At 36.8% G+C, this 12,506-nt stretch overlaps 1 protein-coding gene across 4 annotated transcripts in view; it reads left to right on the forward strand.

The window, feature by feature from the left end:
- The window catches only part of SFSWAP (splicing factor SWAP), a 37,763-nt gene extending 26,289 nt beyond the window's left edge, over nucleotides 1–11,474 (forward strand). The window contains exons 14-19 of one of the 4 annotated variants that reach the window (XM_059863792.1): nucleotides 255–520; nucleotides 4,459–4,614; nucleotides 5,503–5,628; nucleotides 8,358–8,528; nucleotides 9,102–9,174; nucleotides 11,060–11,474. In XM_059863792.1, the coding sequence (XP_059719775.1) occupies nucleotides 255–520; nucleotides 4,459–4,614; nucleotides 5,503–5,628; nucleotides 8,358–8,528; nucleotides 9,102–9,174; nucleotides 11,060–11,125 (858 nt within the window). In that variant the 3' untranslated portion in view covers nucleotides 11,126–11,474. Of the gene's footprint in view, nucleotides 1–254; nucleotides 521–4,327; nucleotides 4,615–5,502; nucleotides 5,629–8,357; nucleotides 8,529–9,101; nucleotides 9,175–11,059 lie in introns of those variants that run through there. The other 3 variants (XM_059863793.1, XM_059863794.1, XM_059863795.1) reach the window with 3 other exon arrangements.
- The last annotated feature ends 1,032 nt before the right edge of the window (nucleotides 11,475–12,506 follow it).

A 12,506-nucleotide genomic window follows, 5' to 3' on the forward strand; every position in this document is an offset into this window, starting at 1 on the left:
ATTCTTTTAGAACACATTTCTTCTGAAACTAAAGATGAAGACTTTAGAACTATGTCCTGGTTAGGCTGACAGTTTTTAAGCTTGCATGTGTATCTTCGGGGAACTGTGGAGGCCTCCATTAAATTTTTCTGGATGCATGTGTTTGAAGATGTCAGCCTTAGTTCTGCAGGCTTTACATAATCCCAATGCAACACTAGCTAACTTTGACTAACTTTGGAAACTGATCACTGTTCTTTGTTTATCTTTGATTTTAGAGCATCAGTAGTATACCATGTCCTGTGACTGCAGTCAGAACTTTACCCACCTTAGAAGTTAAGCAAGCAGAAAGGCCTTCAAGCAGAAGCAGAGATCCTCCTCGGGAAGAAGAAAAGGAAAAGAAAAGGAAAAAACACAAGAAAAGATCTCGGTCAAGATCTCGATCACCATTCAAGTATCATTCATCATCTAAGTCCAGGTCTAGATCACATTCAAAAGCAAAACATTCACTTCCCACTGCCTATAGGACTGTCAGGCATTCAAGGTGGGTTTGGAAACTAAACATATTCTTTAGCGTTCTGTGGGCTAACATGTAAAATGTCTTTGCAATTTTCCATTACATAGGTGTTTTTATACCTATTGCAAAGGTCACAGTCACCTTGAAGGCAGTATGTGGCACATACAGATCAAATGTGGCAGGTCTTTTGAAAATCCTTTTAGTGAAATAATGAGTCGTTAATTTCTAATTACATAGTACAAAACTTTTACCAGTAAATGCCTTTTCCTGATCATCTTTGAAGTACCTGGTGATAATACATAGGAATGTGATGATGGCAGGAAGAGAGCTTGCTAATAAATCTGTGGCTGTTACTGGAGCAAAGTAACTTAGACAGTATTCAAATACAAAATAGAGGTAGAGTACTAGGTGGTTGAGCAGCAAAGCTCAGAAGAAGACAAAGCAGTTGAGTAACAAGTGAAAAAATATGATGGAGAGATATGGCAGGAATCCAAGAAGAGTGAAAACAGGTGAAATAGAGAGAAGCTATGGAAGGATGTAACCCAGTGCTGTTAACGCTCTACTTAATCATTAATGAGATTAAATACACTGTGCTAATTATGCATAGTGATGATGTATCCAAATAAGATAATGTATATTGTGTTTTACTGATACGGTTTACTCTGACAAAGATATTTGGTCTAGGCACCTTCCAAGTTTACTCTCTGTAAAATTTGTCATATCTGAATGCTCTATCGCAGTAAGGTTACTGTGGTCAGTAGGAAGGACTTCGAGGGTACGTTCTGTGGATCAGTGTACAGAACAGTGTAGCTACTTATGTAGCTTGTAGTTCAAACAGATTGCATATAAATACTGCCCCAGCTGCATAAGTATGTGATGCATGTGAAACCATACAGTACTTCCTCTTAGTGTCTCTGTCTATGGCTCATGCCTGAAAAAAGCTGCTAGCTCCCTGACGACAGTGTGCCAAAACATTTTAGTTTTCTTGTGCTTTTTTGTTTAATGAAGTGTCTTAACTACACTAGCAGGAGTGTTAACATGTTACAACTTACTAGTTTAGACTTGATTTTTGAGTTTAACAGCAGTGCTTTGCTGCAGAAATCTCTGTTATTCAGAGATGCCAGGAATTAAATGAGCACAACTTGGACTGAAACGATCAGTCCGGCATGCTGCTTATTTGGCGGCCTTTGACAGTTAAGTTGTCATGACATGCTGTGTCTTAACCAAAAGTCATCAAGAGCAGATAATCTATAGGAGTTAATCTGTGTTTGCTGTCTTGAGTTTGCCTTCTGGCACAAATCAAATGACAAGCATACAACAGCATGAAAATCATGAATCACCACAACACCTGATTAAATCTGGTAAGATGTTTCCTTAATGAGCTATTGAATTCTCAAGTCTCAGAAGTCCAATAAGCTTGATGCTGGCTGGCTGAATTTTAAAATTATTTCGAAAACCAGCATGAGATTTTGCACTGAAAACATTTTGCATATTTTAACTTCATGAAAGTTAGAGCTGAACAGGAAAGGGCTTGTAGAAGAAATGGACATGACCGAAAGGTGTGCTTTATTGAAGGTGTTTGCTATGCCTTAACACACTGTATTTCCAAAGTTAGAGCTCTTGCTCCTGAAACAGAAAAATTGTTCAATAATCACGAGCAAGAGGCTGATTCATAACCCTGTCAGATACTGATGTGTTTTGATTCTCAAATGTTTGGGCAAAAATAGTACCTTGTCTTTGTAATTGCCAAAAGAGGCAAGTGTTGTTGCCTAGATCAGTTTTCCCTAGAACAGTATTCTTCAGCTTTACCTAGAACATTTGTTTTTTCCTAGCTTCCCAAAGCACTGGATATTCATATCAGCTTTCAGCTGAATGAATAGTTATGTAAAGAGCCATCCTCTCCTGGAATAAAGTGTGAACTGTTTCTGGATGGTAATGTGTTCATCTTGTATTAAGTGGATGGCACTTGGAGACAGTCATTACTGTGTGGATAGTGATGCTAAATTACTTTGAAACAGCCCTGTTTTGAGTATCTCTGTGGTATTTGAATGCCCAGTCTCATGATGTTGCCTTAATTTAATCTGTTCAAAATATAGATTAAAAGTCACCTTTACGATATAACTTATTGTGACAAGTTAATGGGGAATAAAATGTGAGAAGTGTAGATAAACATCAAAATTTGCAATAACATTCTTTGCTCTTTATTCAAGGAATGTTCAGGATACTTTGCAAGCTCTTCCTTTTTGGTTTATTATCTTATTCTTTTTTTCCAAAATGCATATTGCGCTTAGAAATCCCGCAAATGAACTTTGCAGTATACTTCTCTGTATACCATTTTACATCACTTGTTTATCATTTATTTTTGCATTGTTAGTGGTTCAGAGGCTCTGCTGCATTTAAGAATAGTCTTTGGTGATAAGATACAATTTGAAACTGTTGCATTTTTTATATTATGCATCTTCAGCTGTAATAAAGTTGAAAAATTCTGTTCCAGTAAGATGAAGTTGATTCAGAGCATGTTTTGCATATTCATTTCTCTGGTTAACAGCCAAACCTATTTTAAAGGAACAAGTTTAAAAAATCATAGCTATATAGAGAACCCAGATAATACTGGCTTAATTGTGGCATGTAGTGTGCTAACAGCAATTCTCTGTAGAAATGCTTGTTATTTTCTGGAACAGAATTGGTCCTATAAAGCTCTGTATCATGCAGTTTTAATTCTAGACCTACATGACAGATTAAACAAGCCATTTACATAGTAAACAGTGTCCCAGAGTTCTGTGAGGTACTGCAGAACAGACCTGTCGTTCTCGGAGAGGTAATTAGTTATTACAAGTAAGTACTTGATATCAAAGATGGGACATGTTTGTTAAATCTGTCTTGGAAAACGAAGGTTTTGGTATCTTAGTATTAAGTGTAGTAAATACTAAATCACTGTTTTTATTTCTCATGGCCTTCGAAGCACCATTAAAGAATTGGGTCTGAGCTGTTTCTGGTGGTGATGCTGGGTGTCAGAGCTGGGGTTGGCAGTGGGCTCTTCCAGCTCGTTTGTGTAACTGTAAAGAACAGTGATGTTCACCTCAATCTCTCTTTCCTACGCATAGATGAATCTACTGGTTTGTGAGTGTGAGAGGAGATGAAGGGAAGCAGAAGCACTTGTTATATACCAAATAATTTAGTGATTTGATTGGGTGAAATTTGGATGTTCATTTTGAACTAGAGATGGAAAGTCTAAGCTTCTTTTCAGTATTGCTGCATTACTTTATACTGTGTAGTAATAGAGTAGTACTAAAGCATATAATATAGCCAGGTAATTAATATTAGCAGTAATTAGCTGTATATTTTGTTAACAGGTTACTTTGCGGTAAGTTTGGATAGGGTGCACCTGTGTGGGAGTTTGTGTGAGAATTTTTGCCTCAGTATTAGGAATTCAGTAGACTTGGAAGTAGCTGTTCTTTGTTAAAAAAGATTGTTTGGTGTTGGGGTTTATTTCTCCTGCAAAAGTGATTTTCTTATTGCTGAGGCAGTGTCTAGTCACATAATTTTAATTCCAGTTTTGTAATGAGACATGCCAAGCTTCATAACCCTTTGAACTTTCGAGACCCTTCTAAGCAAAAGTCATAAGGGAATAAAGTGCCTTCTGGAATTACAGTCTAATGAAAGTTACAATTTACATACTGCAGTAAAACTGATTAGCTGTCTTCTAATTGTTTGGAGCAAATGGCCAAAGTTCTTAATATTTGGTGATGGGAAGAATGCTGTAGAACCACAAATGTCAGTTAATAAAAATAAACCTAATGTCTTTTTCTTTCTGATTGTTTGGACTTTTTTTAGGCTGGTCCATACAGGCGTGTTTCACTAAAGTTCAGCTTTTGGTTAAGGGACTAAGCCTTTTCAGGATTCTAGTTAATACCAAAACTAGGACATTTTAGTCTGGATGTGAAGTGTGTGCCTCCATATCACAGACTCACAGCATCCACAGCGACACTGAGCATGGAGCCGAGTCTGAGCAGCTCATCAGTGGCAGCAGCAGCAGAGTGGAAAAATTATCAGGCAACTTGGGCAATGAAAAGATTTGACTGCTGGAGCTCTTTTGAGGGAAATCCTGGTAAAATGTCAAGGTGTCTGACTGAACCCAAGTTATATAATCTGTTGGTTTTTTTCCTTTTTGTAAATCCTTCTGAATGGCTTGGTAAAGATCAGATTTTTATAAGTGTCAAAGCAGTTAATTTGCAACAATTATCTGCCATTGAGATTATTTCTTTTCAGTTGGGCTTTTTTGTTGTAGGTGTAACAGAAATGGCTCAGGACTTTGTAGGTGTGTATATATTATCTATATTGTGTGAACCTGAAGCTCTCTGATCTTAACTGGGCATGCTTTCTGTTTTCCCTTCTTGATCTCCTCACTTTTCTAGGAAAAATATTTCAAGTCAAAGCACTAGTGCCATACAACACTGATAATTGGTTGTTGGTCACTTGCGCTGGTGAAAATATTGGCTGTGCTAGGATTGTTCTGCAGCATCCAGGATATTTCCTGGACTTCTCAGTGTTAGACAGCCACTGCATCAAGAATGTGCATTTATCTCTGTGAGACATCAGTTCTAGAAGCACACCACTAATTTGAGAAGACAAGATCAGGCCTGCCAATCCCAGGCTTCGTGCAAATTGGATTTCTGCATACCAGTTTTAGCAAAATGTGTTGCCACAAAAGGTGGCTGGACTAAAAGTAAATGTTTCCATCAAATAATACAGAAGTTGTCATAGCAGACAAGACCAAAAAATAATTCCTTTTTTTAGCCCCCTATTGGGAGTGAAAAGCAATGGATAACTTCATCTCAAATGTCTTGGATAGGCAAGAAATTTTTATGTAGCTGACAAGTCTTGGAGCCTAAATGCACCATGTTGGTATAAAATACGTATTTGCATTTGGTGAAGCACAATTCCACTGAAGTAAAAGTTTTGAAATAAGTAACAAAAAGCAAACTTTTGAATGTTTTTTCTCTTCTCAGGTCACGATCAAGGTCACCCCGGAGAAGGGCTCACACACCAGAACGGCGGAGAGACGAGAGAAGCGTTCCTACAGCGTACCGCATCAGCAATAGTCCTGGGAACAGCAGGAAACGGCCCCGCTCCAAGTAAGGGCTCCTGGTCCTGGACAGGGGGGTCTTGGCGTCCTAACAGCCTGATGGCTTGTAGGCTCCTCTGCTAGAGCTTAACCTTTGTATGTTCTGGAGATTTATTTTACTAGAAAAATACTTTTTCAGGGGGGAAAAAAAAATGGACACACTTGTTGTTCTTCCCTGTTCTTGCATATGTTTGAACAGCAGCTGTACAGTCAAATTGGTGGGAGTTAATACACTGCTGTTTGCTGGCCATGAGAGTTCAGATTTCACTGGGAGTTTCGTATTTCCCTCTTGTTGGGAGTTCACTTGACTTTCGTATTTCCCTCTTTTCTCATGCTGTGATTGTGCAGGCTGTATGACCTCTGTACAGGTCATAGCACAGCTATGATGTCAGCTTTCTTGACATGCATCATATCTGCGTAAGGGCAACGCTGATATAGCAAACAGTATTTTACAGTTATTTTACTGGCAGACTGGAATATGAAATATGAATCATGGTGTCATCTTGAGAGCGTCCTGCATATAGTCACTCTTAAACTATTATAATCAAAATGGTATTTAGTCTTCAACTTCTTTCTCCCTATGTCTTGTGGAATAAGAAAGAAAGAGATCACTTTCAGCTTCATTTAAAAAATTTCATTGTTTCTTACGACAACATCTCTTGATAGCCTGTAATTAATTGATGTGGGGTAGGTATAATTGAGAACTTCCTAAGTATACTTCAAATGATTTAGTTCTTAACATTCATCAAATGAAAATAATAGAGGCTCCTGTGGAATTAATGCAAATTCGGTTAAGCGGAAAATATGGAAGCTTAAAATATTTGTTTTCCTATAAATGCACGAAAGACTCATTTTTCACATCTCCATGCCATTCTTAATGCTGTGTCGGTGTGTCTTCTGCTTGACCATTCAGCATTTAAAACTATGAAGTATTTTTAGAATTTTGCTACTCTAAGTTGTAAATTATAATGGTAATTGTGAAATAAATTACATTCCTCTGTGAATAATATTGCTATATACGTCAAAATTTTAAACTTCTGTTAGGCCTCAAACAAGAAACCAGAAAGTGGCACAATAAAATATGGCAGTAATTACAGAAGATGTAGACAAGAGGAGGAGTAGTGTAGTTAACGCAGATAAGGATGCAGCTCTGATTGCAGGAATTAAATCAGAAACTGTTTCAGCCCTGACATGTTAATTTTCAAGTAAAAATGTGATGGACCAGTTTTCATGTTCAATTATGGAACAGATTCTTCATCATTCAGCTGTTCTATTTGTTCATCATAATCTGAGATGAAAAACACTGAAAAAGCTTACAGTAAAATACTTTTCTTGCGTGACAAATGCTTGCCAAGGTTTTCAAGAGTCAAATGTGAGATCTGTTCACAGCTTGGTTATGTGAGGATGTTTTAAGAAACAAAGTGATTGAAGCACATAGCAGTGAAGGAATAACTGACTTTGTAGTTGATGGTTTTTTGTAGTCATGAAAATGTTAGAGGCTGTGGGGTTTTTCGTCTGCCACTTAATCGTTTTTTATTCAAGAAAAGTGTAAGGAGGTTTTTGCAATTTTAAATCTTGATTGTTTTCTCTATATAAAAATACATATATTATGTCTCTATATAAAATATAATATATCTCTGTATAAAAAATTGTGGGGTAAATTCTAAGCTTCAGAGCTGTACACTGTTTATGTGGAAATTCAATGTGTTACAGTATAGCACCTTTTAAAGCAGTAAATTCCTACGAAAATTCAAAGTAAAGGAATGAATAATATGGTATTCAAAAGGTGGCTAAAAGTTTTAGTGTTCTAAGATGTTCTAGAAGCCTCAAGAACATTCCTCTGAGTAGACTTCTAGGAGTGCATACTAGAGAGGGATGCTTACGTAGATATTGCCTACCTCTAATTAAGGCATCACTCTACTTATTCTAATTATAGTAATATCAATAGTAGTGTGTAAATCATACAGACATAAGTTCATAGCCAGGTAAAAAGATTAGATAGTTTCATCCTTTATATATTAGTAATTGAATTCTCTTTGAGCTTAATATTGCTTGTGAGGTGACTATCTCTGTTCCCTTCTGTCAGTAATGAACACATCGGGTACCCCAAGTCCTTTGTTTCAGCTTTCATGCTGACAAACATTTGTGGATCTAATTTCCAGGTCTGAAACAGTTCTCACTTAGGCGCACTGTTAGGTCCAGATTAGTCTGAGTGCAATACACTATCTCATTTAAAATTTTGATCCTGTGGTTTGTTGCATTGCAGGTCGGATCACTAGGAGAGGGGATTTTTTTGTTTTGTTTTAAAAACCAAACAAACTGTAGATTTGCCTTGTAGATATTTCACATAGCCATAATTCCATGTTTTGTTTCTTTTATGAGCTAGGAAAATTGTAAGGGATATAAACTTACATTTCTTACTGCATCCTTAGTGTCTGGTGTTGTTTGGGAAGGAACTCCCGTCTAGCAAAATTATTCTGCAAATCTCCAATGAAAGGCATTTTGTTGTTGTCAGCAAAACACTGCGTTTTGGTGAGAACCTCAGGAACCAGTAGTTGCCTAATGTAACATATTAAAAAGAGCTTTGGAGAAAGTATTTTGTACAACCATAAACCTGTGGTATTGGGTAAGACTAATGCTTGCTGAGTGCAAGAGAAACAGAAGTGTGCAAAGTAACTTCAGCTTAGCTAGTGTAATATTGCTTTAAATATTCTTCAATAAAATATTTTCTTCTCACAGAAGTCCCCATGAAAAGAAGAAGAAAAGGCGGTCTAGATCACGTACTAAATCCAGAGCTAGGTCTCCCTCACCATCCATGTCGCCAGGCAAACCATCCACACACAAAAATTCTGTACATTCAACTAGTGTCTCTCCTGTGGAGAGCAGGGAATCCAGCCAGGAACGCTCCAGGTACCGTGCTTTGTTACTGTCTTCCTGCAGTGCTGCTGCCCCTTGACTGTCAGGGTGTCTGTGACCAGAGTCCTGGAGGGGGGAGCTCTGTGTGTGCGCAGTGTGTGCTTATCAAAAGTAAAAGTCCCTGGGACACAGCGCTGTCTGCATCAGTCTGATAAACATGTTGGATCTCTTTTGCTTTCTGGAGTAAATTTCTCAACCTTACAGGAAAACTGGTGCAGAAAATTCTGCAACCTATTTGTAAGCTGGAAATTGGAAGCTTTCATGAAATGGGATAACTCTTTGAAGTAGAACTTTAATAGAGTGGTTTGAATTATAACATGTGTCAAGATTCATGATTAAATTATTTCTAGAATATAGAACAGCCCTGTTAAAAATTCTCAGGCTGCTGTTCAGATTTGTCTGAGCAGTTGTACAAGTGATTTTTCTGACCCTGACTTAGATTCTTTGGTTGACTGAGAGAGCTGTTGACTAACATAGGAGAAATATGTACAATAAAACCCAAATCAAGATGGTGGGTGAAATGCATTTTCAAAACTTTTACTATAAACTTTTAATTTTATTTTTTAGGGGAGTTTCTCAGGAAAAAGATGGCCAAATCTCTTCAGCAATTGTGTCATCAGTGCAGAGTAAAATCACTCAGGTACAAATAGGCCAATTCAGAGAATATTGCCTAATTAAGTATGTCCAACAATTGCTTTCTTCTCTTACCACCTTGGGCAATTCTGAACTTCACGTATGATGTAGAGACATGTTCACTGTCTTTCTTAATCTGTTTGCTTGTGGGAGCAACAATTTCTTTGGTTCTCTATGTGCTGTCCTTTCAATTCTAATCAAGCCTCTAAAGACCAAGCTAAATTCATTAGGCTGCTGTTGTATCCACTGTAAAGATGCTAAAGTTGTGCTGCAGTACTCAACAGCCCATCTTACTATGTAGAGCTCTTAACAAGTTTCATGGAAGATGGAAATATTTAACCTCTTTTAATTGGATAAGCCAACTTTAAAGGAAAAGTTGTCTTAATCATGCCTTGAAAAATTTACAGTAGAAAATCAGAGCTGCTTTTCATATTCTGATGTTTTTTCAGTGGATAAGTTATTCTGTCAAGAAATAAATATTGTTCAAAAATGTAATTCTGCTATGGAAATAGTGGTAGTTGGAAATTGATACTAGTGGTCTAGTACCTTATGTACAAAATTTGATCCATTTCTTATAGCAAACCCTAAACAAGATTATTCAGGAAAAATAGCAAGTATAGGCAGCTGAGAAAGAAAAAGGAGTGTTAATATCACAGCATTTCTTATGCTACCAAACAAATGCATGGGAATTCCTGGTATGAGAAATGAGATAGAAACTGCAGCATGGTCTTTAAAGGAGATCAAACATCCCACCCTTCAAACACATATGCCCTTCGAAGGTCATTGGTTTATGCATTTTTAGGTTAAATGTTGCTTATGGCATAGCATTTCCTAGTTTAATATTAGACTGCTTGTTTGAAGTACAGCTGTAAGAGAAGGAATGATTACTGAAGCAAAATACAGTTCTTGGTTGCTGTTTGCGAAAAGCAAAAAATAGGAATGAAACTTAGATGAATTTGCAAGATATTTCCCAATACAGACGAGTTTAGCATCTCTTTATCATTAAAGGCTCCAAAAAAATGGAATTTAACCAATTATTAAATTGTTGTGCTGCCATTGTCTTGCCTAACCCTAACCAAGTCAGTATTTTTTCTCATTCAGATCCTTCCATCTGTAAAGCAGAAGGAATAATGATGCTAAATTCCCCTCTGGTGTGTTTTGAGAACTTCAGATGCAAAATGCTTTAAAAGCACTAAGGAATTTATTTACGTTGCCTTTGTGAACAAATGTTTAAGTAACTCGGATTTGTTACTGACACACACTTTTTATTGTCATCGTTTTTTGCAGCCCAGTTATTCAATGCTGTTTACATGAAATTTCATTTCTTTTTGTAGTGCTGTTCCAACTGCATGCTTATACAAGACTGAGAGTCTGTTTGGTTTCACAGTCAGTCTGTCATATGAGAAAATGCCTCTGCTCTGTAAATTTTTGGTTCAGATTTACAAAGCAAGGAAAAAAACCTTTCTGTTTTGGAGTAATTGTTACATTCTTTTCTTACTGGCTCTTTCTCTTTTTCTCTTTTTCCCCTTTTTAAACCTCCAGTGGTTAGTAATTGTGTGTTCATTACAGGGTTTCTTTGAAGATATGGTCATAGTTTTTCCATTTCAATTGATGTGATTTCTGTGCTTTGTTGTATAGAAACTGCTTGACATATTTATGCAGAGCACTTTGTTGCATTCTGGTAAAATCAGAATTCAGTTGCTGTCATAGGAACTTTCTCCAAATTATTTGACTCATTTAGCCTAGGAGCTAAACATTTGATAGTCATGACTCCAGGTATCCCACATGACTGGGATACACACTAACCCTTTCACGCAGAGCTTTGCAGTCATGTGTTTTAGCTCTGTTCAAAGCTCAGACATGTCTGATCATTTTCCTTTTATTTTCTACAGGATCTTATGGCCAAAGTGAGAGCAATGCTTGCAGCTTCCAAAAACATCCAAACCAGTGCCTCCTGAGACCTGTTGGAACTGACCATAAAGAAATTGTGTGAAAAGAACAATTGAAAAAGAACTGCCTCATCTCAAATGTACAGCTGAGCTTGGCTCACTTGGTTCACAACTCGCCTAATTTACCAGAACTCAAGAAGCTAAAACCTCTCTTTCTGTACAGAAGCATCTCCTTGAAATTTCATTAAATTTTTTCAGCCAGAATATCTTTGAAAATTTTTTGGGTTTTGTAAATTGATTTTTTTGACTAATTCTTCAATAACATTTTATGATCAGCAGTCTGTATGTGTATATTTGTAAATACTATGTTTCTGTGAAAAGTATTACACAATAATAAAGAAGGAAACATCTTTCATTAGCTAGTGTTTTTGTGGAGTCCTTAATTGTTTGCAGTTAATTTTGTTACAAATTAATTTTTTTAAATTATTTTCTGCTTTTTAATTTGACAACTGTCTTGCCTGCTGACCACCTTAAACTGAAAAATTCTGTTTATCTTCCTTCATGCACAGGATGATCTCAGAAAAATGCTTTGTATACTTGGATGTCAGTAGTAGACAGTTTTTGAACAAGGGATGTGATTTTCTGTCCATGAGTTAGAAAGATCTTGGAGCCTCCATGTGAGGGGTTGGCCCTTTAAAGTCAATAACTAATGGTCAGTAGCCCCATTGTCTTAGTGTACCTTGTTCTCTTGCTAGGTACAGAAAAGAGGATATTTTTGGACATTCATCAGGCATCCTGTATAGAAATCCAGCATTTTTCTGATTTAACATACTGCTGAAAAAGATACTTACTAACTTGTATTTTACTGACATAGACTTACTTTTTTCAAAAAGTTTGTGCCTTCAGTAAAATTGCACATTTATTTATTATACATTCTTTTTTCCACACTGAGGCTCTTTCAATGTTTTAATCTAAATGCTCTTAAAATTAGTACCAAAAAATGTGTGGATTTTTACCAAAGCCTGCTTTGTAATGGTTGGTTATATTCAAAAGGTGCTGTTATTAGCAATTGTCTAATTCCATAAACAATGGGATCATGGCTTTTACTGATCCCTGAAAAAGTCAGTGATCCATAGTCAGAGCCTGGGTTTAGCGACTCACTGTCCTGATTTTCTCAACTAGAATGACACAGAAAACAGCCCTAATACAAAAATCTTCCTGTTCAAAGCAAGGGGAGGAGAAACAGTGTTGATATAATTCAAATTTTCAGTAACATGATGGTCTAAATGGTCCCTGGCATGCCATTTGCTCCCTTGGAATGCAAGCACAGTATTTGAGCCATTGGGAAAGGTAATTGATCAGGTTTCTTTTCAATTTTTGGTTAATAATTAGCAGGATTTGCACTCATATAAACAATATAAAATGCTGGGTCTGATGCAAAGAAATATTG

This window comes from Haemorhous mexicanus, chromosome 19 (assembly GCF_027477595.1).
Source record: "Haemorhous mexicanus isolate bHaeMex1 chromosome 19, bHaeMex1.pri, whole genome shotgun sequence".
NCBI lineage: Eukaryota > Metazoa > Chordata > Aves > Passeriformes > Fringillidae > Haemorhous > Haemorhous mexicanus.